Source organism: Heterodontus francisci, chromosome 5, assembly GCF_036365525.1.
Source record: "Heterodontus francisci isolate sHetFra1 chromosome 5, sHetFra1.hap1, whole genome shotgun sequence".
NCBI classification, from domain to species: Eukaryota; Metazoa; Chordata; class Chondrichthyes; order Heterodontiformes; family Heterodontidae; genus Heterodontus; species Heterodontus francisci.
Genome location: NC_090375.1, coordinates 98,111,234 through 98,137,615, shown reverse-complemented (window position 1 = coordinate 98,137,615; position 26,382 = coordinate 98,111,234). Strand labels below are relative to the sequence as shown.

Genomic DNA, 26,382 nt, shown 5'->3' with positions numbered 1-26,382 from the left:
TTGATAGCAGAGACCCAAAGTTTAATGGAACCTTTTATACTGCATTGCAATCTGGGATTTGCCTTAGAATGACAGGATATTAATTACCTCAGTGGCACTGAGGCATTCCTTTATTCCTACATTGTGATGTAAGACTACATTTCAAAAATACTTTTTTGGCTATCGAGCACATTGGGACATCCTAAGGTCATGGAAGGCATTATATAAATGCAAGTCATTCTTAGTGTGTTTCATAATGAAATATCAGTTTTTTTGCTTAATTCCTTTCAAAATATCAAGAGACCTGTTGTCAAAATTAGTTGATTTTCTACCCCAGGTAAAAGATTGAAAACGAGCCCTACACGTTGTTCTGGGCAGGTGAGAGATGATAGGGATGGTTTCTCAACTGACCGAAGACAATGTACTTTAAAAAGAAAACGGTGCTTTTTAACCACTGAGTGCTTTATTTGTCAAGAACAGACAAATGACAGGTTTTCTTGTACGGTTAAAAGATAAATGTTTATTAAACAACACCCGAAATATACACAACGACACCCACTCTCATACTCCTACAAATACACACACACTCAAGAAAAGATAAAGATTATAAAGATATATTTAGATCTGACGTTTTTAAAGATTTCTCTGTTAAACTTGCTTTTCCCTGGGATGAAGAAATGAAATGGTGCAGGCCTATAATCTTTTTCCTTGTTCACTGAAGAAAGATTTGGGACGTTCAGGAAGACGGACATGCTGTTGCAGACTGCTCTTGTTATATTCCAGTCAAAGGTCAATGGCGAAGTCATGGTACGATTTCTCAGGTAGAGAGTTCAAGGCCAATTCCCATCTCTGCCTTCAAGTAATTCAAAACTGGTAATCTCAGGCAGGGTCCTTTCTCTTCGATGTCATAGATGGATCTCCTTTGTCAGCCCAGAATATACCTTTATCAAAGATCCTTATCAGAAACCTAGTTTCTGTCATGTGACCATGATTTCTCTTTTCATTGTCCTCATAAATGTTTTCTGATGGTTAGGCCATTGTTAGATACTGGAGTCTGGGTATCATTCATCCTCATCTTACCTTGATAAAGTAGGGCCTTTCACACCCATTCTTTGGAATTTGAGTTTAGAGTCCAAAAATCTGTGACAGTACTGTCAACCCAATCAGTTGTAGAGAAGCAGCAATTGCCACAGAAAGGGTCATGTGCAATTTAATGATTTCTCAGGGATGTGTCCAGAAAGGTCATTTGCATTTTAATGGTTTCTCCAAGACTTCTCCAGACATGAAAATTAGCTCAGGGTTTTGTAGTTCTATATGTATTGGCAGGAAGGGAAAGATCACCTGACCTCACTCCGTTTTGTTTACAAGGAAAGTGTCTGTTTTGGGTTTACTTCATAAGTTCATTTTATAGTTCATAAGTTTGGATTGCATGGTGTGACGATGTGCAAAAAAGGACCAATGTTGACAATACTACAACAACAACTTGAATTTATATAGCACGTTAATGTAGTAAAATGCCCCAAGTTGCTTCACAGGACCATAATCAGACAAAAATTGACCCCAAGTCAAAGAAAGAGACATTAGGACAGGTGAACAAATGCTTGACCAAATAGGAAAGTTCTAAGAGCTGTCTTAAAGGAGGAGAGAGAGGTAGAAAGGTGGAGAGGTTTAGGGTGGGAATTACAGAGCATAGGGCTTAGATGCCTGAAGGCATAGCCAGCAACAGTATGGCAAATGAAATGGGGGATGCAGAAGAGGTCAAAATTGAAGGAATGGAGCATTCTGAAAGGTTGTAGGAATGGAAGACGTTAGAGTGACAAGAAAGGGTGAGGCTAATATGAGATTTGAACACGAGGATGAGAGTTTTTAAATCATGGCTTTGCTGGACCAGGATATAATTTAGGTCAACAAGCACATGGGTGATGAGTGAATGGAACTTGGCTTTGTGCATCCAAACTCACACCAAGTTTTGGATGAGATTGAGTTTATGGAAGCCAGCTAGGAGAGCATTTTATTAGCTGAGTCTGAACGTAGCAGAAGTATGGAGAAGTACACTGCCAGAGAGAGCACAAAATCAATATCGCTGAAAAAAAGGAAATTCATCCTATTTGAAATAATTTCTATGATTAATTATAATCTTCTAAAGTAAAACTAAGAATGTAAACCTCTGCAAAAGTAAGTATGATAATTCTTCAGCGCACATATGTTGGAGAAATTAGGAATGACAAACAAAACCTACTTCTAAAGATTTTCGATAATTTATGAAATCTGAGATCTATTGAATTGCACTGAAGCGAGTTAAAAAAAGTCTCCATGATAACATTGTATCAAAATGATGAACAATTCTTCCAGTTGATTTTCCTCCTTGAAAAATGTTTTGTTCGTCTGTTTTCATAAAGATTTATACTTACTTTCCTAAAATACTGTCATGTACTACCCTGCATTTTTGTGATCATTGATGTCCTTCATCTGTTTGTATGCATATTTTGAGAGTCATGTTCATGTCTATTGTATGTGCCTTCTTTTGCTTTGTCTTTACGCTATTGTGACAAGAATTCCATGTTTTCTGTCTGTTTCTCCTTCCGTTACCTTATTTATTTGTTGTAAGCTCTTCTTTCAGGTCTTGTCTCTAAAGTTCGTGATTTCCATAATCGCACATCACTGCTTATCCAGCGCTACAATCGTGTCTACCACCGTGTTCGTAATTACAAGAAGAGAGGCGAGTTTCTGTAAAATTTCCAACTAGTATAAAGTTTACAGGGTGGAGAGGTGAACATTGTTATGATGCTTGGTTCAGTTAAGAATAACACAGTAAAGCATCAAGGGTATACAACAAAACATGTCAAAATTCAAATATTTTGAGATCTAAGGTATTTTGCTGTTATACTGTGACAACCTACCAAAAAGCCCAGGCTAATTTTCACCTTTGCTGCTCGGGCTGTGAACTGGTGGAGAGGATTACTTATCCATTATACAAACCGAACCCTTTTCCTTTCCATTAACTTCCACTTGGCTGGTTTACCACTCAAGCTGTGATGGTGAAAATTACCCACTCATTGTTGTCATACTGCAATATTGTTCCTGTGGTGCTGTTACTCATGAGGTAAATTTCATTGATACTTTACCCAATTGTGCCTGCACGATTTCTCTCGTGAAGGTAATCTGCCGTCCTTACCTGATCTGGCCTATATGTGACTCCAGTCCCACATTAGAGGGGTTGACGCTTAACTGCTCTTTGAGATGGCACAGTAACCGCTACAAAGTGAATTGCAGCATTTCAAGCAGGCCCACCACCACCATATCAGGGCAACTAGGGATGGGAAATAAATGCTGCCCTTGCTGGCAATAACCACATCCTAAAATAGATAGGAAAAAAAGGCTGTTTCATCACACAAATTTTCACTAAACTTCTAAAAGCATTTCTAGAAATGCCACATACTTAAAAGAGATTTTAACTATTTCGAATAAATATATTTGGCAAGGTACAAAGATAATTATCAGGGTCTACAAAGGTAATAATCCCATCTCAAGCTTTAGATGATATCTGGAAACTGCTGCAGATAAACTGTTGAGGTTTCTAACATATAACCTCTACCCCCTAAGTGGAATGAATTCCTCATAGTTCAATGCCCAAAATTCTATTTCATACTTTGAGGGAGAATTAATATTTTCAAGACTTGCAATTCAAGGATGCAAAAAGAACATGCACAAAGAAATTTAAAGACTACTCTAGACATATTCAAGCTTAATGTAGCAATGAAAATCTTTCCTTCAATGAATTGATTGCTAAATGTGTACAGTAAAGCTGTGCAGTTCACTTGATTCATTTGCATTTCCAGGTTTGCGGGAGCCATTTTACCATATGCGTCAGCAACTCATAAGACTGTCTAGGCTGGTGACTTATCTCGAGGAGATAGTATCAAAACCTGTTGTTCGAGGCGAGTCTTTTTTAAAAAAAATGATTAAAAAATATATTTCAATATTCATGCATTTTATCAAAGGGAACAAATGCAAATATATAAAAACAATATTATCCAGAAGCATTTCAGTTCCCTGTCAGACATCTTTGATATGGAAATCAAAGATTTACTTCAATGCAGAACACATTGAAATATATTGAATATATTTCTGTCAGGCTTACATGATTATTATTGAACTGCATCTTCAATCCTTTCAAAAAAAACAATAACTGCTTTTCAGTTTTTGCTGAAAATATCACTTTCTGACTGCTGTTGTTGGCAAAGAGTTAATTGTGAGCAATCTTTTACAAGTCTAGAATAGGCTAGAAAGTAACACTTTCTGTTAAAAAGCAAGTATGAAATATAAACTGATTAAATTCTGATTATGTTCCTTTTGCATACAGCATTGATATATATCAACATTTATTTATTGAAGAGCAAATCAACATCAAGGCTAATGTTAAATACTTTAAAACAGTAATGTTCAGATAGTATATTCAGACATTGATGAAGCTGAATCTTCTGATTAAAAGTGAGCAGTTTAGAGATAATTCTAAATCTGTTTCATCTGATAGCAAAACAGCCATTTGTAAAGTAATTTTTCAGACTGTGCAACAAAATAAGCTTAATGTACAGACTACAGTTAAAAATCAATTTAACATGAAGCCTTTTCACTAAAATGCATGCCTGTATCTTCAGCTGTCTGTCCGTGTTGAATTCATCTTGTCTGTGCTTGTTTTCGAAGGCTGATTTCACTCTTGTCTATATTCCATTGATGGAGATTACAGTATGAAAATCAATATTTTCATTCAAGACTGAGTTTTGAATTTAATTTTATGCTTAGATTATCTTTAACATAATTAAATCTCAAAGCAGAAGCTGGAAATATTCAGATTTGGCAACATCTGCGGAGAGAGAAACAGAGTTAACGTTTGAAGTCATTAACCTTTCATCAGAACTAGAAAAATTAGAGATGTAATAGGCTTTAAGCAAGTCCAGAGATGGGAAAAGGTGGGGAGGGGGTTGTTGTGGGGGGGGGGGGGGGGCAAGGTCTATGATAGGGTAGAAGGCAGGAATGATGAAATTACCGAAGGGTTAGTGGTGCAAGGAAAAATGGGTGGTAATGGGACAAGTACAGAAACAAAAGGTGAGTCTATAGGAGGTGTAGAGGGCCACAGCATAAAAAAAGGGACCAGTGGTTATGATCTGTTTTTTTTGGACAGCAGGTACTGGTAATGATTCTTCTATGGCTTGACCTACTGCCAGCCAATATGATGAATGTCACTCAGTGCCTTTCTTTCTGGCTGCCATTGCCTTTCCCATCACTGCCGACATACCCATTGTTAATTTGGAAGTTGTCACTTTAGCCCTTTCAACTTTCAGGGCGTGGACGATGGTAAAGTTTGCTTCTTGAATGTTGCACAAAAGGTTGCTCCTACCAATCAGGGAATAACTTTTTCTACTTCTCCAGGCTGGTGAAGTTGAAACAGCTAAAGCTGAAATCTGGCATTGTGGGAATATTTGCAAAGAAAAGAACTATAGGTTGGATAAAAGGAGCTCATTGGTCACAATTTGAACATCCTCTGCCATAGCACTGGTTGTAGGGAGCCAACTGGGAAGAATACCAATCCTTAGTGAAAGATGTATCCCTTCAGATTCCCTTAGTTAACCAGACTGGTTGGTAAACCTACAAAAGTGCCCTGGAGTACTGCAGATTTGCCTGAATCAGGTATCAGATTACTGAGTCTGCCAAGAGGGTTGGCTTGATTCCCACCATCTACTCACAGACCTGTGATCTTGGAACCACCTTGACGCCAAAGGGACCTTGCTTACAAGTCCAGATGGATTGCCCCTACTGAGAGATCCATACTCATATCATTGTGTTCCACAAATGTAGGGCTTGCACAGATATCTAGCTGCAAGTCAAATGTAAAACCACTGTAAGATCAGCAATCATCAACACTTTCAGGCCACCAGTTTTGCAAATCTTATCATGTGTACATTTGGTTTGCAGCTGGCTTCACAAGAGTTGCATTTCAGGAAGCCTGCAGCACTAGTATGGGTCTCATGCAATGTCAAGCCAAAATCAGGCAAATCTGGGGGTGCGGTGACACAAACACAAAAGCAAAATACTGCAGATGCTGGAAATCTGGAGCAAAAATAGAAAATGCTGGAAATACTCAGCAGGTCAGGCAGCATCTGCGGAGGAAAAAAACAGTTAATATTTCAGGCCTGTGACCTTTCATCAGAATCTGGGGGCGGGGGGGGAGTTTCGCCCGGGAACGATTCTACTATTTTGCTATTTTCCCCTTGAAGTGACAGTGACTGTTGTATACATCTTCCCAAATATGGATTGACATATTGAAATTGTGTGGTAACGACAGAATGACATCACACAACATCCTTTCCATCATTCATGCCATAGCAAGACTGGATGGATAAACGACAACTTGGTGCAGACGTTGGCATTGCTTTAGCAGAGAAGTATAAACATTTAAAGGCTGCCGAATTGAATACAATCAGTGATAGGGTTATCAATTAGATTCCTGTACCCAATGACATTTCAAAATTCTTCATAATCTGGCCCTCCTTTACAGCAACCCAGATGCAGTTGGCACACCTCCCCCAATCCCCCTCCCACCCCCACCCCCACAATCACACACACTTTGTCCTACAACTGGGAACCTATCAACATTAGAATAATGAGGCTGACTACAGAAAATTTCACCACGGTCTGCAGCCGAGATGTCAGGTAAGTGAAAAGCTGATCTTGCTTGTGATTTTTATGTTCCTGTTCAGCAGGGCAATTCATTTAAAGGCAAAACAGCAGTTGCGTAACTTCAGAGATTAAAATATATATCTAGAAACTGTATACTGAAGTTCCCATTCTTGGGTGACCCAAAGAACATGAAGCTAATTTTTTTTTAAATTCAGTTTCACATTTATTGTACAGAATAAAAGGATTACAAACATGTAGCTCCTCACTCAAAACTCTCCACTAATCTCAGTAAGTGTTTGCTTTCTAGTGTGCAGGTAAGACCCCAATTAACACCCTCCACCTGCATATAATCAAACAATTGAAAGACAAGTAACATATTAACAGTAACATCTGTTTTATAATTTTGTTTACAAGCAGCAGGATCTTGGGCCCTTGGAACCTTAAGAGACTGATAGAAACAGTTCTTTGCATGGAGCAGATAATCAGACATTCTGACCCTTTCACTTTTTTTATTTTTAAAAGTTCTAAAATTCTCTGCAAGGTTACAATGTTATTATCTGTACCCTCCACTGGCCTGTGAATAAGCCCAAAGTTTCCTCAGAGCTGTTCGCACTCCACCGCCATAACTTTACGGGAAGTGCAGTGGAAGCCCCTTGATCATGTGTAAATGGGGTTTCCAATACACTTCTGATGAAGTTATGGCAGCAGAGCAGGAGCAGCTCCAAGGAACTTCCCAGTCTTATGAATAGAATGAGAGACTATGCCTTCAGAGGGTGAATTTCTCCTTGTTTTGGTCTCAATGTGCCACTTATTAAATAAAAGCTGCATAGCAATGCTTTTCAAATTTCTTGGTATGCAAAGAAATCTACCTAATTTGCAAAGTGCATCACATATTTGATACACTTAGATACCAGGAAAACAAGGGCTGAAATATGGCGGTGGATGTAAACCATGGCGGCCCGCCTGTGCGGGCTGCACATAGTGGAGCTGCCGCGATATTAAGTGCGGCGGCTCATTTAAATAGCAAGGGCGGACCGCCCACCCGGATGACGTGGAGAGGGCAGGCTGTCCATCCCTGGCCAGGGCGTCAGTCGCCTTTGCTCAGGCACTGATGCCATTTTTAAAGGGCTTTGAGCTCTACATTTCAATTTAACCATTTAAAGCTAGATTGATTTTTTTTAAAATTAAAATAAATTTATCTCTCCCACCCACCCACCCCAATAACCATAGAATTAATTCCTTGCCCTCTCTCCCCTCCCCCAAAATACTTGTGCACCTGATCATCCCTCCGACAAAGTTCATAAACTGTGCACTGTAACCCTTCCCACCATCCCCCACACCAATCAGATAATTTTGAGCCACCTCCCCCGCCAACCGGACAGGGATCCGAAGGTGTGGGAGTGCCGGCCATCGGCACCAATATCACTCCAGGATGGACGGCGGGAGCATGACAGTATTTAATTCATTTATTTAAATTAATTTACATATTTAAATTGGGCATCCGTCACTGAGCAGTGGTGGGGGGTCCGCCACAAGGCCTTGCCGCTGCCAGCAATATGGGCATCAAGGTCCATGGTGGGGTCTCCTGGAGGCACTTTCCAACCACCCCTCATGCCATGACCCCCAACATTGTGGGGGGGGGGGGGGTCTCTAAATTTCAGCCCCAAGTGTGAGGTGATCTTTGCATAATACAGTAAATTTTGTGTGAAATATTTGGCTTAGTCCAAATATAGAAATATGATATTCATGACAGTACGAAAGGGATGTACTGTTGCTGTGTGGTTAGTACAGATCCCTGGTATGGCGAGATAAACATGTGCTGATGGTTGATGTCTTGCAGTGCTTCAAAATGAACTCTCTTTGTTTGTGCAGATTGTAGAACACGAGGACAGTTTATTGCTCTTTCACACCAGTTCCGTAGCAAACGTTCACCTGAGTTCAGTTATCCAGAAGATAAGCGTACAAGGGATGCTGAAGCCACATCTGATAAGCGACAAGGAAGGTATGCAGGTTACGGATGGAGGTTCTGAAAGATGGTATTTGAGGGGATGTAATCAAATTAAACAATGAAGTACCAGCCAGCCAATGCTCTGATTCCATATCATGGTTTTGAACCAAAAAGTAACCCCAAATTGGATAAAATAAAGTTCAATCACCAGCAATTTACTCATGCCAGTTGCAAATTGTGAACCTTACACTAAGAGCTGAAATTTGTTCCCAGCCCTATGTCAGGTTCCATGGTGGGGTGGGGCGGGGGTAAGGGCCGGAATATTGGAGTGGCAGCGGCCACCTCAGAAACCGATACCGGGATTGTCGGGCCCAATCTTCCCAGCAGCGGGAAGGTTCCGTGGCGGCCCCTCCATCACTCTGCAACAGAACCTGACTTAGCATATTTAAATAACATATTTGCTTGAATTAAAATATAAACCGCAGCGATCTTGCCTTCAGTTCCTGATCCTCAGCGCCACGAGCGGCATTCACGCACATTCACTTTCCCGTCCAGGGAAAGCTGGTGCCACCGAGGTGGGGAAGGGGTGAACTCTGATGGGGAGGGTAGGGGTGGAGTGGGTGAACTCTGTACTCTGATAGGTGGGGGGGGGGAGGGGTGAACTCTGCATTATGGTGTACTGTTTACAGGGCTGGCAACCTTTTAAAAATGGCGTCAACACCTGCTGCTTCAACTGGTGACACTGAACGGTGTTGCCAAGGCTGCCCCCACCACGGGATTGGGGGAGGGGTCAGCCGCTGTGAATATATAAAATGGCCAACCACTCTGTAATCGCGTCAGTGTGGCGATACAGTCCCATGGGGGACGGCCACCATGTTCCGTGCCCACCGCCGCTCCCAGCGGCAAGAATACAAAATCCGGCCTTAGATTTTGTGGCCCACTCACACTGATGAGGTGACCTGATTTTGTGATGAACTGCAACAAAATATTTTCGGTAGCTACATTAAATTATAATAAGCCTGAAGATTGTGTTGGTACCTAGTATTGGAGTGAATGGTAATCTGAATATGAGGTAAATAGCTTCTGCATGAAAGACTATTAGGAATTCAGGGTAAATGCCAGTAATGAATAAGAATTTGGCTGAAAGTTATTAAGCAATGACTACTCATTAAAGAATTTATTTTGGGGTGTTGGAAAATACTGAGCGAGGTCCCACTAGGTTTTGATGCAGGGGCTACTATTGTTTCTAATTTACATCTACGGAAACCAAATGCAAAAAAGTCAAATTTGCAAATGATACCACACTGAAAGGGATAGTGGTTAGGAGGAGTCCACTCAGAAATGACAGTGAGTGGGATAAAATATGTAAGTGGGTGGAACAAAGGCAGATGACATGTAATGCAGACAAATATAAAATACAGCATTTGAGAAGAAAAATTATACATATAATCTATGAATGACAATAAAAAGCTATGAAGGATGTTGAAAGGGGCTTAGGAGTCTTAGCAGACTTGATGTCCAACATATCCAATCAATGCAGAGCAACAATCAATAAAGCCAATAGAATATTGAACAGCATAGCTAATACAAGTCAGAGGAAGTCGTAACCAAAATGTATAGTGCTTTGGTCAGACTGCACCTTAAGTATTGTGTCCAGTTCTGGTCATCAAGACACAAGAATGACATTCAAATGCTTCAGCCAGTGGAGAGAAAGCCATAGGGTTGATATCTATTCTTGAAATGTAGACGTCACTAGAAAGACCAGCACTTATTACCCATTCCTCGTTGCCCAGAACTAAATAGTGTGAAAGGCTAATTCAGAGAGCAGTTCAGAGTCTAGCAAAGGCTGAAGAGATATAAAGATATGGTCGGGTGGAGGGTGAGGAGGTGGTGTTGGTCATAGAGTCATAGAGTTATGCAGCACAGAAACAGGCCATTTGGCCCATCATGTCGATGCTGGCCATACAGTACCCAACTATTCTAATCCCATATTTCTGCACTTTGCCCATAGTTCTGTATGCTATGGTGTTTCAAGTGCTCATCTAAATACTTCTTAAATGTTGTGAGGGTTCCTGCCTCCACCACCTCTTCAGGCAGTGTGTTCCAGATTTCAACCACCCTCTGGGTGAAAAAATGTTTCCTCAAATCTCCCCTAAACCTCCTGCCCCTTACCCTAAATCTATGCCCCCTGGTTCTTGACCCCCTCCGCTAAGGGAAAAAGTTTCCTCCTAACTAACCTATCAATGCCCCTCATAATCTTGTACACCTCAATCATGTCCCCCCTCAGCCTTCTCTGCTCCAAGGAAAACAACACTAGCCTTTTCAGTCTCTCTTCATAGCTGAAATGCTCCAGCCCAGGCAACATCCTGGTGAATCTCCTCTGCACCCTCTCGAGTGCAATCACATCCTTCCTATAGTGTGGTGACCAGAACTGTACACAGTACTCCAGCTGTGGCCTAACTAGCATTTTATATAGCTCCATCATAACCTCCCTGCTCTGGTGTGGAATTTTAATTTTTATCACCATGCAAAAAATGGGCAATAATGAATCAATGGCCATTTTGACACCACAGCCAATTTTCATTTCCATTGTCTTCACTGGAAATTATAATCGGGTACAGTGTAATACTGACGGTTGATTCGCCTTTAGATATTTTTTGCCCATTGATCAAAAAAAAATAATGACCCACTCTTTTTTCCGACCTAAAAAGTGTGAGAAGTGATCGTATAAAGCTATTTAAAATATAAGTTTAAAACAATGGAACAGATTAGTCTGGAATATTAATTTAAATTAAATTGTGACTCCAGGGTAAGTAGGCACATATTCTAGTTGGTAAAAAAACTAAGTTTAGGATTGATGTCAGGAAATTATTTTTCACACAATGATCATTGTACGAATAAACTTCCAGATAGAGACATGCAGGCACAAATCCTGGAACTCTTTAAGAAACAATTGGATGCTAAAATGAGGCGATGCTGGGATCTCTCTAGATGGATGCATTAAGATGTACTGAGTGTCCTTCCTCATCCATAATTAACATTTTATCTTTGGAATGAGCAGTAAAAGATTGTAGGCAGACCTAAAACACAGATTCTTGACTAGTTGCTTATTAATGAGAAAATGGTTAGAATGTATATTTTGCTAAAGATTAGTGTAGTAAGGAGGGGGTAATTATTTTTTTTTATCACCAGGCAAAAAATAGGTGAAGGCAAATCAACTCGCTGTACTACACTGTACCTGATTATAATTTCCAGTGAAGACAATGGAAATGAAAATTGGGGGTGGTGTAAAAATGATCACTGATTTGCCATTGCTCATTTTTTGCCTGGTGATGAAAATTCAAATCCCACCCTTCCCCACTGCCCCAACCATATCTTTATATCTCTTCAGCATTTGCTCATAGCTGATGTCCCTAAATATGATCTTCCAGCAAGCTGGGTTTCTGCCTGCCTAGCAGTAAGATGCTGAGGCCAACTATAACATCCCCACTACCACACCAAGCTGAATTTGGATGCCCCTAAAAGCAGAACATTGCTGTTGAGATTCTCACACACACTGTAGGCCTGCAGGCATCCCATGGTTATCACAGCATAGCACTGAATAAGTCACCGCCTTCAGGAGAGAAGAGGTGGATAAGGAAGAAAAGGAAAAAATAAGTTGTTGAGTCAGTTTAAAAAAGATCCACGCAAAAAGTAAATATTTTATCTCTTTCAATAAAGGTGTATCTATGTGTCTATTTGTTTTGGGGTTTATCAGAAGAAAAACAGCATTACTATTTTCTTATGTTGTTAATTGATCTGAGAAACTGTATTTCAAAAAAACCTAGATATCAGTTGAAGAATTTACTGACTATAGTATATCTATTTCATCTGTTCAGGACTATAACTGATTATTTGTATGTTAAAAGATGAACTCTTTTTATGAATACCAGGTACAAGCAAGACTTCAATGAATTTGTGAACTCAACATTTTTCCCCAATAATCATGCGGCTCCTCAGGATTTCAACAGCTTTGTGGCTGAAGTGCAAAAGACTATTGCTTCCCTTCGGAATCAGGTTTGAAGAATAATCTGAAGCGCAGTTATGATGTCAGTGTATTTAGATATGGATAGTGGTAGACTTGTAGATAATCCCAGACATATATATACCTGATTGAGGGAGACACATATTTTGCTGACAAATACTTTCGCATCTTCCTCTAGTTTCTCTCCTATCTCCCTTTATGCCCTCTTTGAGCTCATCTTGTCCATGAGACTCATCTTGTGTTCCCTCAATCCTACTCCTACAAAACTTTTTTAATTCTTTCATGGGATCTGGGTATCGCTGGCAAAGCCAGCATTTGTTGCCCATCCCCAATTGCCCTTCATAACTGAGTGGCTTGCTAGGCCATTTCAGAGGGCCATTAAGAGTCAACCCCATTGCTGTGGGTCTGGAGTCACATGTAGGCCAGACTAGGCCAACTCCGGCCAACTTCCCCTCCTGGTCACCATCTTAGCTGATATTGTTAACAGTTCTCTCTCTTCAGGTGTTGTCCCTGTCTCCTTTAAATCTGCTGTCATCACCCTTCTCCTCAAAAAATGACCCTTGACCCCACTGCCCTTGCAAACTACCATCCAATCACCAAACTCCCTTTACTCTCCAAAGTCCTTGAACATGTTGTCCCCCAAATACGTTCCCATATTTCCTGGAACTCCATGTTTGAATCCCTCCAATCAGGTTTCTGCCCCACCACAGTACCGAAACAGCTCTTACCAAAGTCACAAATGACATCCTATGTGATTGTGAGAAAGATAAACTTTCCCTCCTTGTCCTCCTTGATCTTTCTGCAGCCTTTGATATAGTTAACCACATCCTCCTCCTCCAAAGCCCCTCCACTTTTGTCCAGCTGGGTCAGACTGCTCTTTCCTGCTTCCATTCTTATCTTTCTAATCGTAGCCAGAGAAACACCTGCAATGGCTTCTCCTCCTGCTCCCACACAATTACCTCTGCTGTCCCGCAAGGATAGATCCTTGGCATCCTCCTATTTCTCATCTACATGCTTTCCCTCGGTGATATCATCCAAAAGCACAGCATTAGTTTTCATATGTATGCTGATGACACTCGCCTCTACCTCACCACCACTTCTCTCCACTTCTCCACTGTTGCTAAATTATCAGACTGCTTCTCCAACATCCAGTACTGGTGAGCAGAAGTTTCCTCCAATTAAATATTGGGAAGACTGATGCCATTATTTTTGATCCCCACTTCAAACTCCATTCCCTAGCTACCAACTCCATTCCTCCCCTTGGCAACAGTCTGAGATTAAGCCAGTCTGTTTACAACCTTAATGTCACATTTAACCCTGAGATGAGCTTCTGACCACATATTCGTGCAATCACTAAGACTGCCTATTTCCACCTCCATAACATTGCCCAACTTCACCCCTGCATCTGCTGCTGAAACCCTTATTCATGCCTTTGTTTCCTCTAGACCTGACAATTCCAACACACTCCTGGCTGGCCTCCCACATTCTACTCTCTGTAAACTTGAGGATATTCTGCTACCCATGTCTTAACTCACCCTAGTCCAGTTCCCCCATCACCCCTGTACTCTCTGACCTACATTGGTTCCCGATCAAGCAACGTCTTGATTTGAAAATTCTCATCCTTGTCTTGAATTCCCTCCACGTCTTGACCCCTTTCTATCTCTATAATCCCCTCCAGCCCACAACCCTCCAAGATATCTGGACGACTCTACTTATGGCCTCTTGTGCATCCCTGATTTTAATTGCTTCACCATTGGTGGCTGTGCCTTCAGTCGCCTCGGCCCCAAGCTCTGGAATATCCTCCCTACACCTCTGCACCTTGCTTTTCTCCTTTAAGAGACTCTGTAAAACCTACCTCTTTGACTAAGCTTTTGGTCATCTGACCTAATGGGCTGAATTTTACGCCGCCCCAGGGGGTCGGATGGTGGCATGGGGGTGGCGTAAAATTGAGCGTGAGGCTCTGGGAGGCCACTTAACGGCCACTTAAGGGCCCTCGTCCACCTCTACAGGTATTTTACCTGTGGCAAGTGGCCGCGCTGGGGATGTGAAAGGCCTTCCAGCGATAGCTGCCGGCCTTTTCGTGCCCTGGGGTGGGGGGGGGGCCATGGCAGTCGGGCACAGGGTGCCTGATTGAGGGCTGCCCCCACCTCCCAACCCACCCCCGGGACCAAGGATGTCCTCCTTCCCTCCCCCCCCCCCCCCCCCCAAACGACCACCCCAGCCTCACCAGGGGAGGACTGATCTCCCTGGTGAGGCATGCCCAACTGATCTTCCCTCATGGATCCATCTGGTCGGCTGGGCTACTGTCCCAGCAGTGGCCACCGCTCCCGGTGACGCTGCTGGGATTAAGAGCTGCCGGCCCACTGATTGGCCGGCAACTCACTGAGGCGGGACCGCCTCCCTCAAGCGGGTGGAATTCCTGCCTCGGGACAATTAAAGCCCAGGGACCCGTAAAATGCGGGATGGATCCCCGGGCTAGGCGGAAGCAGGTTTGCCACTGACTTTTACGTTGGTGGCGAATTCCCATCCGCCTAAGGTAAAATCCAGCCCAATATTTCCCTTTGTGGCTCAGTGTTATACTTTATTGTATAGCTGCTGTGAAGCACCTTGGGATGTCTTATTACAAAGTGCTATATAAATATAAGTTGTTGTTGAAAAAGCAAGTGGATAATTTTAACTCAACCTTCCATTAGAGTCAATGAAAAGTAACATTTCCCTGGGTGTACAACAGGCAGCAATCTAAGGCCAGGTGGGTTAGGTTAAAAATGTTTCCCTTCCCTTGCACTTCCTACCCTCCCACAAGTGTGTATTTAACAGCTGTCATATTCACTAAGATTTCATGGCAAACTACAGTCTACTTTACATTCGAAGTCACTAATGCAAGAGATCTGATAATATTTTCAATATTAAAATCTTTCTTTTCTATTTTAAAGAATTAAAAATGTATTCTCAGTGAAAGCCAGGATATAAATTCTGATGGCCGGTTCAAATACGTTATTAGCAGAAGCCAAGAAGCTAAACATAGTGGTGACAAAAGATCCTTAAAAAAGAAAGGAGGAAATAAATCATAAAATAAGAACTTTTGGATGTGAATGAAGTGCTACAACATTGCAGAAGCAAAACTTCTACTTGCTGTTACTCTGACAACAGAATATACTGGCCACAAAGGAATTATCTGGCTCTAGTAGAGGAGTTGTGCCTTTGAAAGCTCCAATTCCCCATGGAAGCAATGAAGAGTTGTGTAACTTGCTGCAGGAGGACCCTCAGTTGAATTCCAGGGCATATACAGAGCTGCTAATGGCAGTGACGTTAACAGCTGCCTTAGAAAATGTTTGCTTTGAGGTTATTCCAGTTGGGCTGAACAGCCTGTTTTTGTGTTGTGATTTCTAAGAAATGCTTTCCAGGGAGCCACAGGGGACATCAGGAAAATCAGTTTGCAATGCATCGCTGTATAAAACAGGTGACATATGCATTGTTTGGCAAGCAAGAAGTTATCAAACAGTCGCTTTGTAATACAGAAGTTGAATATTGCTGAAAAGAGAGACATGTTGCCCAAAGCTTTTCATCTTGCACTCATCAGGACAAACGCTAGAATGCCAAATTTCAATGCCTCAGCCAATTATAGTCAACTTGCCAACCAATCAGCACACTTTTCTCCTGTAGTATAAATTGTTGTGATCATTTGAAATTTGGCATTGTTGTGTTTGTCCTGATGACTGCAAGATGAAAAGTTTCAGCAACATGTGTCTCTTTTTCGCAATATTCAAGAAGTTATCGCTTCTGCCATAAGAAACAGAACAAAGAACAGAGACTTAATTTATTTTTTGAATGGTAGGATTTCCAAAAGTCTTGAACATTTTTATACAGCACCTGGGGATTCCCAAAGTGCTTTACAGCCAATTAAGTACTTTTAAAATGCACCTCACTCTTGTAATGTAAGAAAAACAGCAGACAAAATGCGTACAACCCGAAAATCTACTTTAACAATATTGGTTGATGGCTGAATATTGACCAGAACATTGGGGAGCACTCCCCTGCTGCTCTTGGAAATAATTCCATGGGATCTTTTAAGTCCACCTGAGAGGGCAGACCTGGCCTCAGTTTAACGGCTGTTCCAAAAGTGCAGCACTCCCTCAATACAGGACTAAATTGTCAGCCGAGATTTTGTGTTCAAATCTATGACTTAGTACTTGAACCCGTAACCTTCTGATCAAAGGCAAGAATGCTACCATGAGTGATAGTATGCTTAGTGCTCCTATTTTTCAAAATTTATGTACAACCTTAGAAGCATATTTCTATGACAGCAACAAAGTGTGACCTTATGCAATGTGGGCAGTGGTCAAATACTGTGCATTTTGCTTCTGTGATATTGCACCAAGGTGAAAGTGGACTGTAGTTTACATTCATCATACGGCCATATGCTAAAATTACTTAAAGTGTGAGTGCACTTACATTGGCAACTTTCCTGAATCCTGAAAATTTCTTCCTCATGAGTTATGTGTGTGGATGACATGCTCTGCCTCCTGACCCAAGAATTAGACATTTGTCATTACCAGAAGCTGCCACTCAGTTACTAAGAGGACCACCCTTCTATGAAGGACGGCATGGAGCAAGATGTCCAAAACTGCTTCCTCAAAAATAACCGTGCTGCACATCTTCCTTGCAGCCATTGCCAATTGCAATCTGGAAAAGAAAATTCATAATGTACATGCCAACTTTAGCAGAGAAACAACAGTATTTTAATAACTGCTGTTGTCAGATATCGTGTCCATTCAGCCCAGCAAATTTCCTGAGCATCAAGTGATCTATCTTTGGAAGTAGCATGCTATTATTCAAGCAAACTGATCTCTTGAAATGATGCAAGGTCAGCTTTTTCCACTGCTGGCTCACTGTGTACTATGAGTGCAGCAGTCTCACAAATTAATTAGCCAGTGTGCTCAAAATAGTGCACAGAGTGAATTAAATTCTTAAGTGCATAGGGGTGATTTGGCAATTCAGAGCTCCCAGGGAGCATACCTTGGGCAATTGGAGATTCACAACTCATGATTTTCTATTCACTATTTGGAAAGGAAAATCATGGGCTGCACATTTCCTGAGATACACTCCTTGCAAGTGATTAATTGTAAAATCACTTCTTATCATTATTTTATTTATTTGGATCATATTAAGGACTTTCTGTTCCTGATATATTAATTTTAAGTTCAGTCATTTTTATCACTGACATTGAATTGTGTCTTAGTTAATTTTTAAAATGAAATTTCTTCTGGGCACACAACTTAATTAAATATCCCTATATAGGTTCAGGAAAGATGTTGAACCACAGTTCAGTTATACATGGCAGGTTGGTCCAAAATTAATTATCTTCTCTCAGAGTAATGTTTCCATTGCAGATAATAGATTACATCAATAGAAGAAAAGTAGAATTACTAGTGCAATTATCTGAGGGGTTTTAGACCACATTAACTTTTTTGGTAAAAATTTTGGCATGAGGATTTCTAACACATGAACATTAGAAAAGTGAAAGGAGAGAAAAAGTAATCTGGCCACTGAAGCTGTGCCATCTAGTACCTAACACTCCCAGACAGGCTTCTAACTGTTAAATACTGCAAAAATCTGGATCTATTCTACCCTACCTGACAGCTTATTCTAGACATTCACCACTCTTTTCTTAAGGATATAAATTTTACTCTTCACTAATTTATAATTATAGCTGGTTCTCTTCGCCCATCTAACTTTAAAGTAATGGTCAGGATTTACCTTACTTCAAGCATTTTATAATATTTATACCTCAAAGAGATTTCCCTGGTCATCCCCATCATCTTCCTATGCTGTAATGAGCTTTTAAACATTCTCTGGTCACTCATTCTCACTTCCATGTTGAATCATTCATTTTGCTCTTATCTGCTTGTTTCACTTCTTAGTACCTTCTTCAATGCTCTAACATTCCTTTTACAGCATGGCAACCAGAAATGCATGCAATATCCCAAATGTAGTCTAGTCTAGTCATTGCATTGTACAGCTTTAGGCATAACCTCGGTAAACCTGTATTCCACTCTTCTGGCTATATTCCTGTATTTTATTGGCATTTTAATTGCATCACCACATTGTCTAGACAGAATGCGTCAGAAGCCATAAAGTATGCAGATCTATCCTTAGGAGTTTGTAGCACAATAAAGCGTTTCCTTTTGGTTGAATTAATTCAGCAGAGTTAACATAACAAAAAAGTTGTCTTGCTTTTCCAATTATAACAATTTTCCTCCCCCTCATCTTATTCTAACTGCCTTTCTGTTAAAATACAATGTTTACAATAAAAAAAGCAATGATGTCTGCTTCTTCACAGGTAATGTTTTGATTTAATGGAGTTTTGTTCCCTTTAAAGTGGTGGCCAAACTGTAATGCAATGAAAAACACATTGTATTGTAATTAGCATAATGTAACTATATAGGCAGCTGTCATCATCATTAAATGTTGAAACACTTTTATTTTATCTATGCTATGACTTTCCACGTTTTAAGTGAAACTCCAGGCAAAAACTTTAATAACACTCTTATCCATTTGATTTTATGTTTACAGCATTTCATTTATACAGTGCTGTATCACATCTCTGAAAATTCTCAAAGTGCTTTACATACATACTTTGAAATAAAGCAAATTTTATACAAGCAATTACAGCACAATCCCACAAAACCCAATGAGATGAATAACCAGTTAATCTGTTTTTGGTGGTGCTTATTCTGGGAGGGGAAATTGGGACACTGAAAGAATGCCCTTCTGTTTCAAATAGCTGTTACGACCAGGTGAGGCAGGGGTCTAGGGCTCCCTCTCAGCCTTTTCCTTGTTTGGTTGTAACAGGGTTTAATTTTAAAAACACTGTTTTAGCTTCCCTCTCAGTGAGTCCTTGCTCACTGCTCTCTAATTGTAATGGCAAAGAAATCAACCAGGCAGGTTTTCTCAGATTTAAACAAGAAAGGTGTAAGTTTATTATCCTTAAAAGTCTAATTCAGTTAAAACTATTAGAAATACGTGACATGACTATGCTAGCATGCATATGCGATAAACACACATGCAAATAGAGACAGAGGAGGAGAAAGAAGTAAAGGGGGGGAAGGTTTGAAGTAAAAGCTGGAGTTCAGTTATTGGTTTTGGATGGGATGTAAAGTCTTCATAGAGTCATAGAGAGATACAGCACTGAAACAGGCCCTTCGGCTCACCAAGTCTGTGCTGACCATCAACCACCCATTTATACTAATCCTACATTAATCCCATTTCCCTCTCACATTCCCACTTTCCCTCAATTCTCCTACCACCTACCTACACTAGGGGCAATTTACAATGGCCAATTTACCTATCAACCCGCACGTGGGAGGAAACCAGAGCACTCGGAGGAAACCCACGCAGGTCACAGGGAGAACTTGCAAACTCCGCACAGGCAGTATCCAGAACCGAACCCAGGTCGCTGGAGCTGTAAGGCTGTGGTGCTAGCCACTGCACTGTCTTTGATTGCAGTTAAGTCTTGCAGTTCTCGTTGGGGCCCAGTACACACTTTCATTTGTTTTGCTGGTCTTCTGTCTTGAAGCTTGAGTTACTTCCGTGGGTCCCTGGAACTTTGCATAAGAGAGAGAGAAAGAGACAGGGAGAGACCTTCCTTCTCTTTTGTCTTCAAATTGCAGTCTGTTCCTTGCTGTGTGGCACAATTCAAACAACCTCCAGGTTGCCAGCAGCTTTGTCGACTAGCTCCTTATTTACAGCAGCCTTGCCTGTGAGATTTTGTGGATTCCTTCAAGCTCCAGACACTCTCAGTGGGGGTGGGGGGGGTGGGGGGGGTGAATGCTGGCTCAATGGCTTTCAATGTGTCTTGATCATCACCATTGACAAAAATCCATCTGGCTAATTGAATCAGGGAGAATCTCCCATTGACTTCTTCATGCAACTGTCTTTTAGAATGCAAACATGCAGCCATGTTTTCAGCCACTGTTGTGGTCTTTTTTAAACAAGTTATTTCAAGTCCAGTAACAGTTCAAAACTAATGTTCCATATGCCAAAATTAATATGTTTCCGTCACATAGTGGTGTGGGATCTTTGAGCCAAAAAAAGAGGCAGATGGAGGCTTGGTTTGGCATCTCGTCTGAAGGATTGCATCACCAACACTCATTCAGTGCTGCTTTGGAATATCAGTTTAGATTGTGATCAAGTCCTAAACTTTCAGGTTCAGAAGCAAAATTCGCAGCAATGAACCAAACTGACATTTAAGCATGCTTGATCATAAAATACTTATGAATGAGGAAGGCCATTTGGTTCTTCTTAATTCATCCATCCAAAACAACCCTACACATAGGAACAGAGGAGCATACACCTCCACCCCCCACCCCAGACACATTTCTGCACTGAAAGAAACTTAAAGTAATTGATGTCAGCAGAGAAAAAGTATTGGAGAAACTTAAGGAACTAAAATTCCCAGGACCTAGCGTTCTAAAAGAGACAGCTGCAGGGATAATGGGTGCACTGGTTATGATTTTACAAAATTTCCTAGATTTTAACAATCCCAGCAAATGTAACACCTCTATCCAAGAAAAAAGGGAGAGAGAAAACAGAGCTACAGGCCAGTTAGCCTGACATCAGTCACCTCAAAAATGCTATAATCTATTATTAAGGAAGCCTTAACAATGCACTTAGAAAATCATGGTATGATCAGACAGAGTCAAAATGATTTTACAAAAGGAAAATTATGTGACAAATTTATTAAAGTTTTTTGAGGATGTAAGTAGGGTAGATAAAAGGGAGCCAGTAGATGTTGTATACTTGGATTTCCAAAAGGCATTTGGTAAGGTGCCACACAAAAGTTTAATACACAAGATAAGTGCACATGGAGTTAGGGGTAATATAGTAGCATGGATAGAGGACTGGTTAATGGATGCAGAGAGTGGGGATAAATGGGGCATTTTCAAGTTGGCAGGCTCTAACTCGTGGAGTGCTTCAAGGATGGGGCCACAGCTATTTATTATCTGTATTAATGACTTGGACAAAGAGACTGAGAGTAATGTATCCATGTTTGCTGATGATACAAAGTTAGTTGGGAATGTAAGCTGTGAGGAGGAAACAAAGAAACTGCAAAGAGATATAGACAGGTTAAGTGAGTGTGCAGCAAGGTGACAGATGGAGAAAGATATAATGTGGGGAAGAGTGAGGTTATTCACTTTGGTAATAAGAACAGAACAAAATATTTTTAAAAGTCATGAAACTTCTAAATGTTGGTGTTCAGAGAGACTTGGGTGTACTCATACAAGGAATATGAAAAGTTAGCATGCAGGTACAGCAAGCAATTGGGAAGGCAAATGGCATGTTGGCCTTTATTGCAAGGAGATTAGAGTACAAGAATAAGGAATTCTTGCTATAACTGTATAGGCTTTCGTGAGACCACATGTGGAGTACTGTGCACAGTTCTGTTCTCCATACCTAAGGAAGGATATACTTGTCTTGGAGGCAGTACAGTGAAGGTTCACTAGATTGGTTCCTGAGATGAGAGGGTTGTCTTATGACGAGAAGCTGAGTAAATTGGGCCTATACTCTCTGGACTTCAGAAGAATGAGGTGATCTCATTGAAACATACAGGATTCTGAAGGGGTTTGAAAGGGTAGACACTGAAAGATTGTTTTCCCTGGCTGGGGAATCTAGAAAATGGGGGCACAGACTTAGGATAAAGGATCGATCATTTATGACTAAGATGAGGAGAAATGTCTCAACTCAGAGGGTTGTGAATCTTTGGTATTGTCTACCCGAGAGGGTTGTAGATTCTCCATATATTCAAGGCTGGGATAGATAGATTTTTGATCTTTTAGGCAATCAAGGGATATGGGGAGAGGTGGGCAAGTAGAGTTGAGGCAGAAGATCAGCCATGAAGAGCAGTAGGCTCGAGAGGCCATATGTGCTACCCCTGCTCCTATTTCTGATGTGCTTATGCTTGTTTCTTCATTTCCACGGTTCGCCTCCACCACTCTGCTCAGAAGTACATTCCAACAGTTCATCGCTCTCCGCATGAAGAAGAACTTCCTAATTTCAGTCCTAAAATGATCTTTTATTAGCTTGAACTTGTGCCCACTTGTCCTAGTCCTATGCCGACTGTATAACACAAAATACTATTAGGATTAACCATTTCCATTCCATTTATTGTCTTATCTACCCCTATATGATCATCTCTCAGATGCCTCTCATTCAGGTTGAAAAACCCAAATCTCTTCAGTCTCTATCAGAACTCATACTTGTGATACTAGAGATCAGCCGCGAAGCTCTTTTCTGCACTGCCTTTGGCACTTGAATATCTCCCTTATTTCTCAGCGACCAGAACCGTACACAATGGCTGGAATTTTACACCCCCAAAACAAGCAGATTGGTGGCAAGGGGAGCGTAAAATGGAGTGGGGGTGGGGCCTTCCCAAACCCCTCCCACCTCCGCTGCAAATTTATGCGAAGATGCGGCGGCAAGAAACCGCCCACCCAACCCAGGCCAATCAAGGCCCTTAAGTGGCCAATTAACTGCGACTAAACAGTCTCCGCCCATCGCCATGGGTATTTTACGCTTGGCAGGTGGGCAGCTGAGGCATCAAAGAGGTGGAAGGCCCACCCAAGACCAGTTAAGGGCCTGGGGAGCATAAAATCTGGTCTGGCTCCCCAGGTCCGGTGGAGGCGGGCTGGCTACCGACTTTTTGGCTGGTGGACGGGGTCGCCCCACCCAACGAAAGGTTCCGGCCAGTACTCAAGTTTCAATCTGATCAGAGCAGTATATAGTTTGATCATAACACAGTGGGCGGCACAGTGGTTAGCACCGCAGCCTCACAGCTCCAGTGACCCGGGTTCAGTTCTGGGTACTGCCTGTGCGGAGTTTGCAAGTTCTCCCTCTGTCTGCGTGGGTTTCCGTCGGGTGCTCCGGTTTCCTCCCACAGCCAAAAATTGCCCCTAGTGTAAGTAGGTGGTAGGAGAATGGTGGGGATGTGGTGAGGAATATGGGGTTAATGTTGGATTAGTATAAATGGGTGGTTGTTGGTCGGCACAGACTCGGTGGGCCGAAGGGCTTGTTTCAGTGCTGTATCTCTTTTTTAAAAAAAAAACTAGGCCCGAATTTTGCGGTAGTAATGATAGTAAACCTGTCAGCATTCACCGTTGTTATTCCTCTGAAAGTGACAGCAGCTTTTGGAGTCTGCACCATGTTAAATGCGGAAATCCAGAAGTTGCTGTCAGTGATTCTACACTTCTTCACAGACTGTGCTGTTGAAGTCCCTCAGACTGTAATCAATTAGAAATCACTGAACTGATGAGAGAACGTTCACTTCAATACAATTAATCTGACTGCAAAAACCCTTGAAAAAAATTACATCTTGTTAAATTAGGTGTAACTGGATTTTTAACAGCATGCCAAGTTCATAATTATTGATGAACAAACTCTCTCGTCCTGAAAAACGAATGTTATACAAAGAACAAAGAACAGTACAGCACAGGAACAGGCCATTCGGCCCTCCAAGCCTGCGCCGATCTTGATGCCTGCCGAAACTAACACCTTCTGCACTTCCGGGGCCCATATCCCTCTATTCCCTTCCTATTCATGTATTTGTCAAGATGTCTCTTAAACGTCGCTATCGTATCTGCTTCCACCACTTCCCCTGGCAGCAAGTTCCAGGCACTCACCACCCTCTGTGTAAAAAAAAAACTTGCCTCGCACATCCCCTCTAAACTTTGCCCCTCGCACTTTAAACCTATGTCCCCCTAGTAACTGACTCTTCCACCCTGGGAAAAAGCTTCTGACTATCCACTCTGTCCATGCCGTTCATAACTTTGTAAACCTCTATCAGGTCGCCCCTCCACCTCCGTAGTTCCAGTTAAAACAATCCGAGTTTTTCCAACCTCTCCTCATAGCTAATGCCCTCCAGACCAGGCAACATCCTGGTAAACCTCCTCTGTACCCTCTCCAAAGCCTCTATGTCCTTCTGGTAGTGTGGCGACCAGAATTGCACGCAATATTCTAAGTGTGGCCTAACTAAGGTTCTGTACAGCTGCAACATGATTTGCCAATTTTTATACTCTATGCCCCGACTGATGAAGGCAAGCATGCCGTATGCCTTCTTGACTACCTTATCCACCTGCGTTGCTACTTTCAGTGACCTGTGGACCTGTATGTCCAGATCTCTCTGCTTGTCAATACTCCTAAGGGTTCTGCCATTTACTGTATACCTCCCACCTGCATTAGACCTTCCAAAATGCATTACCTCACATTTGTCCGGATTAACCTCCATCTGCCATTTCTCCGCCCAAGTCTCCAACCGATCTGTATCCTCTGACAATCCTCATCATTATCCGCAACTCCACCAACCTTTGTGTCGTCTGCAAACTTACTAATCAGACCAGCTACATTTTCCTCCAAATCATTTATATGTACTACAAACAGCAAATGTCCCAGCACTGATCCCTGCAGAACACCACTAGTCACATCCCTCCATTCAGAAAAACACCCATCCACTGATACCCTCTGTCGTCTATGACCGAGCCAGTTCTGTATCCATCTTGCCAGCTCACCTCTGATCCCATGTGACTTCACCTTTTGTACTAGTCTGCCATGCGGGACCTTGTCAAAGGCTTTACTGAAGTCCATATAGATAACATCCACTGCCCTTCCTTCATCAATCATCTTCGTCACTTCCTAAAAAAACTCAATCAAATTAGTAAGACACGACCTCCCCTTCACAAAACCATGCTGTCTCTGTGGGCACAAAGTTCGTTTGTTTCCAAATGGGAGTAAATCCTGTCCCGAATAATCCTCTCTCATAGTTTCCCTACCACTGATGTAAGGCTCACCGGCCTATAATTTCCTGGATTATCCTTGCCACCCTTCTTAAACAAAGGAACAACATTGCCTATTCTCCAATCCTCTGGGACCTCACCTGTAGCCAATGAGGATGCAAAGATTTTTGTCAAGGCCCCAGCAATTTCCTCCCTTGCCTCCCTCAGTATTCTAGGGTCGATCCCATCAGGCCCTGGGGACTTATCTACCTTAATGAATTAGAATTAGAACATTACAGCGCAGTACAATGCTTTGCAAGACACCCAACACCACCTCCTTTTTGATAATGAGATGACTGAGACTATCTGCACTCCCTTCCCTCGGCTCATCATCCACCAAGTCCTTCTCTTTGGTGAATACTGATGCAAAGTATTCATTTAGCACCTCGCCCATTTCCTCTGGCTCCACACATAGATTCCCTTCTCTGTCCTTGAGTGGGCCAACCCTTTCCCTGGTTACCCTCTTGCTCTTTAATCCTGTTTGCCAGTGACTTTTCATGACGCCTTTTGTGGAATGTGAAATTTCCTCATTATGATAAAAAAAATTCCACTTTTTTTAGAGTTTGTTTATGATATTTCTGTTTCTGCCTTAATCCCATGTATAAATCTAACCTTTATTTCGCTCTCTGTAAAATGTTTTGAAAGTGAAGGATAATCAGTTCTTTTTACTTCCTGATTTGCTGTATATGAGAATACTTCAATGTGATTGGCTTCTTACTCTACTTGATGATAACATTTTTGTTGGTATGAGTTCTGATAGAGACTGAAAAGATTTGGGCTTTTCAACCAGAATGAGAGGCATTTTAAAGATGATCATATAGGGGTAGATAAGACAATAAATGGAATGGAAATGGTTAATCCTAATCCTCTTTTATGTTATGCAGTCAGAGTAGGACTAGGACAAGTGGGCACAAGTTCAAACTAGTAAA

The 26,382-nt window shown here is 41.6% G+C and overlaps 1 protein-coding gene across 1 annotated transcript in view; it reads left to right on the top strand.

The window, feature by feature from the left end:
• Positions 1 to 26,382, top strand: part of LOC137369572 (peroxidasin homolog) — a 705,658-nt gene that overhangs the window by 658,110 nt on the left and 21,166 nt on the right. The window contains exons 20-21 of the mRNA XM_068030861.1: positions 8,530 to 8,659; positions 12,538 to 12,661. Coding sequence (XP_067886962.1) covers positions 8,530 to 8,659; positions 12,538 to 12,661 — 254 coding nt within the window. The remainder of the gene's footprint in view (positions 1 to 8,529; positions 8,660 to 12,537; positions 12,662 to 26,382) is intronic.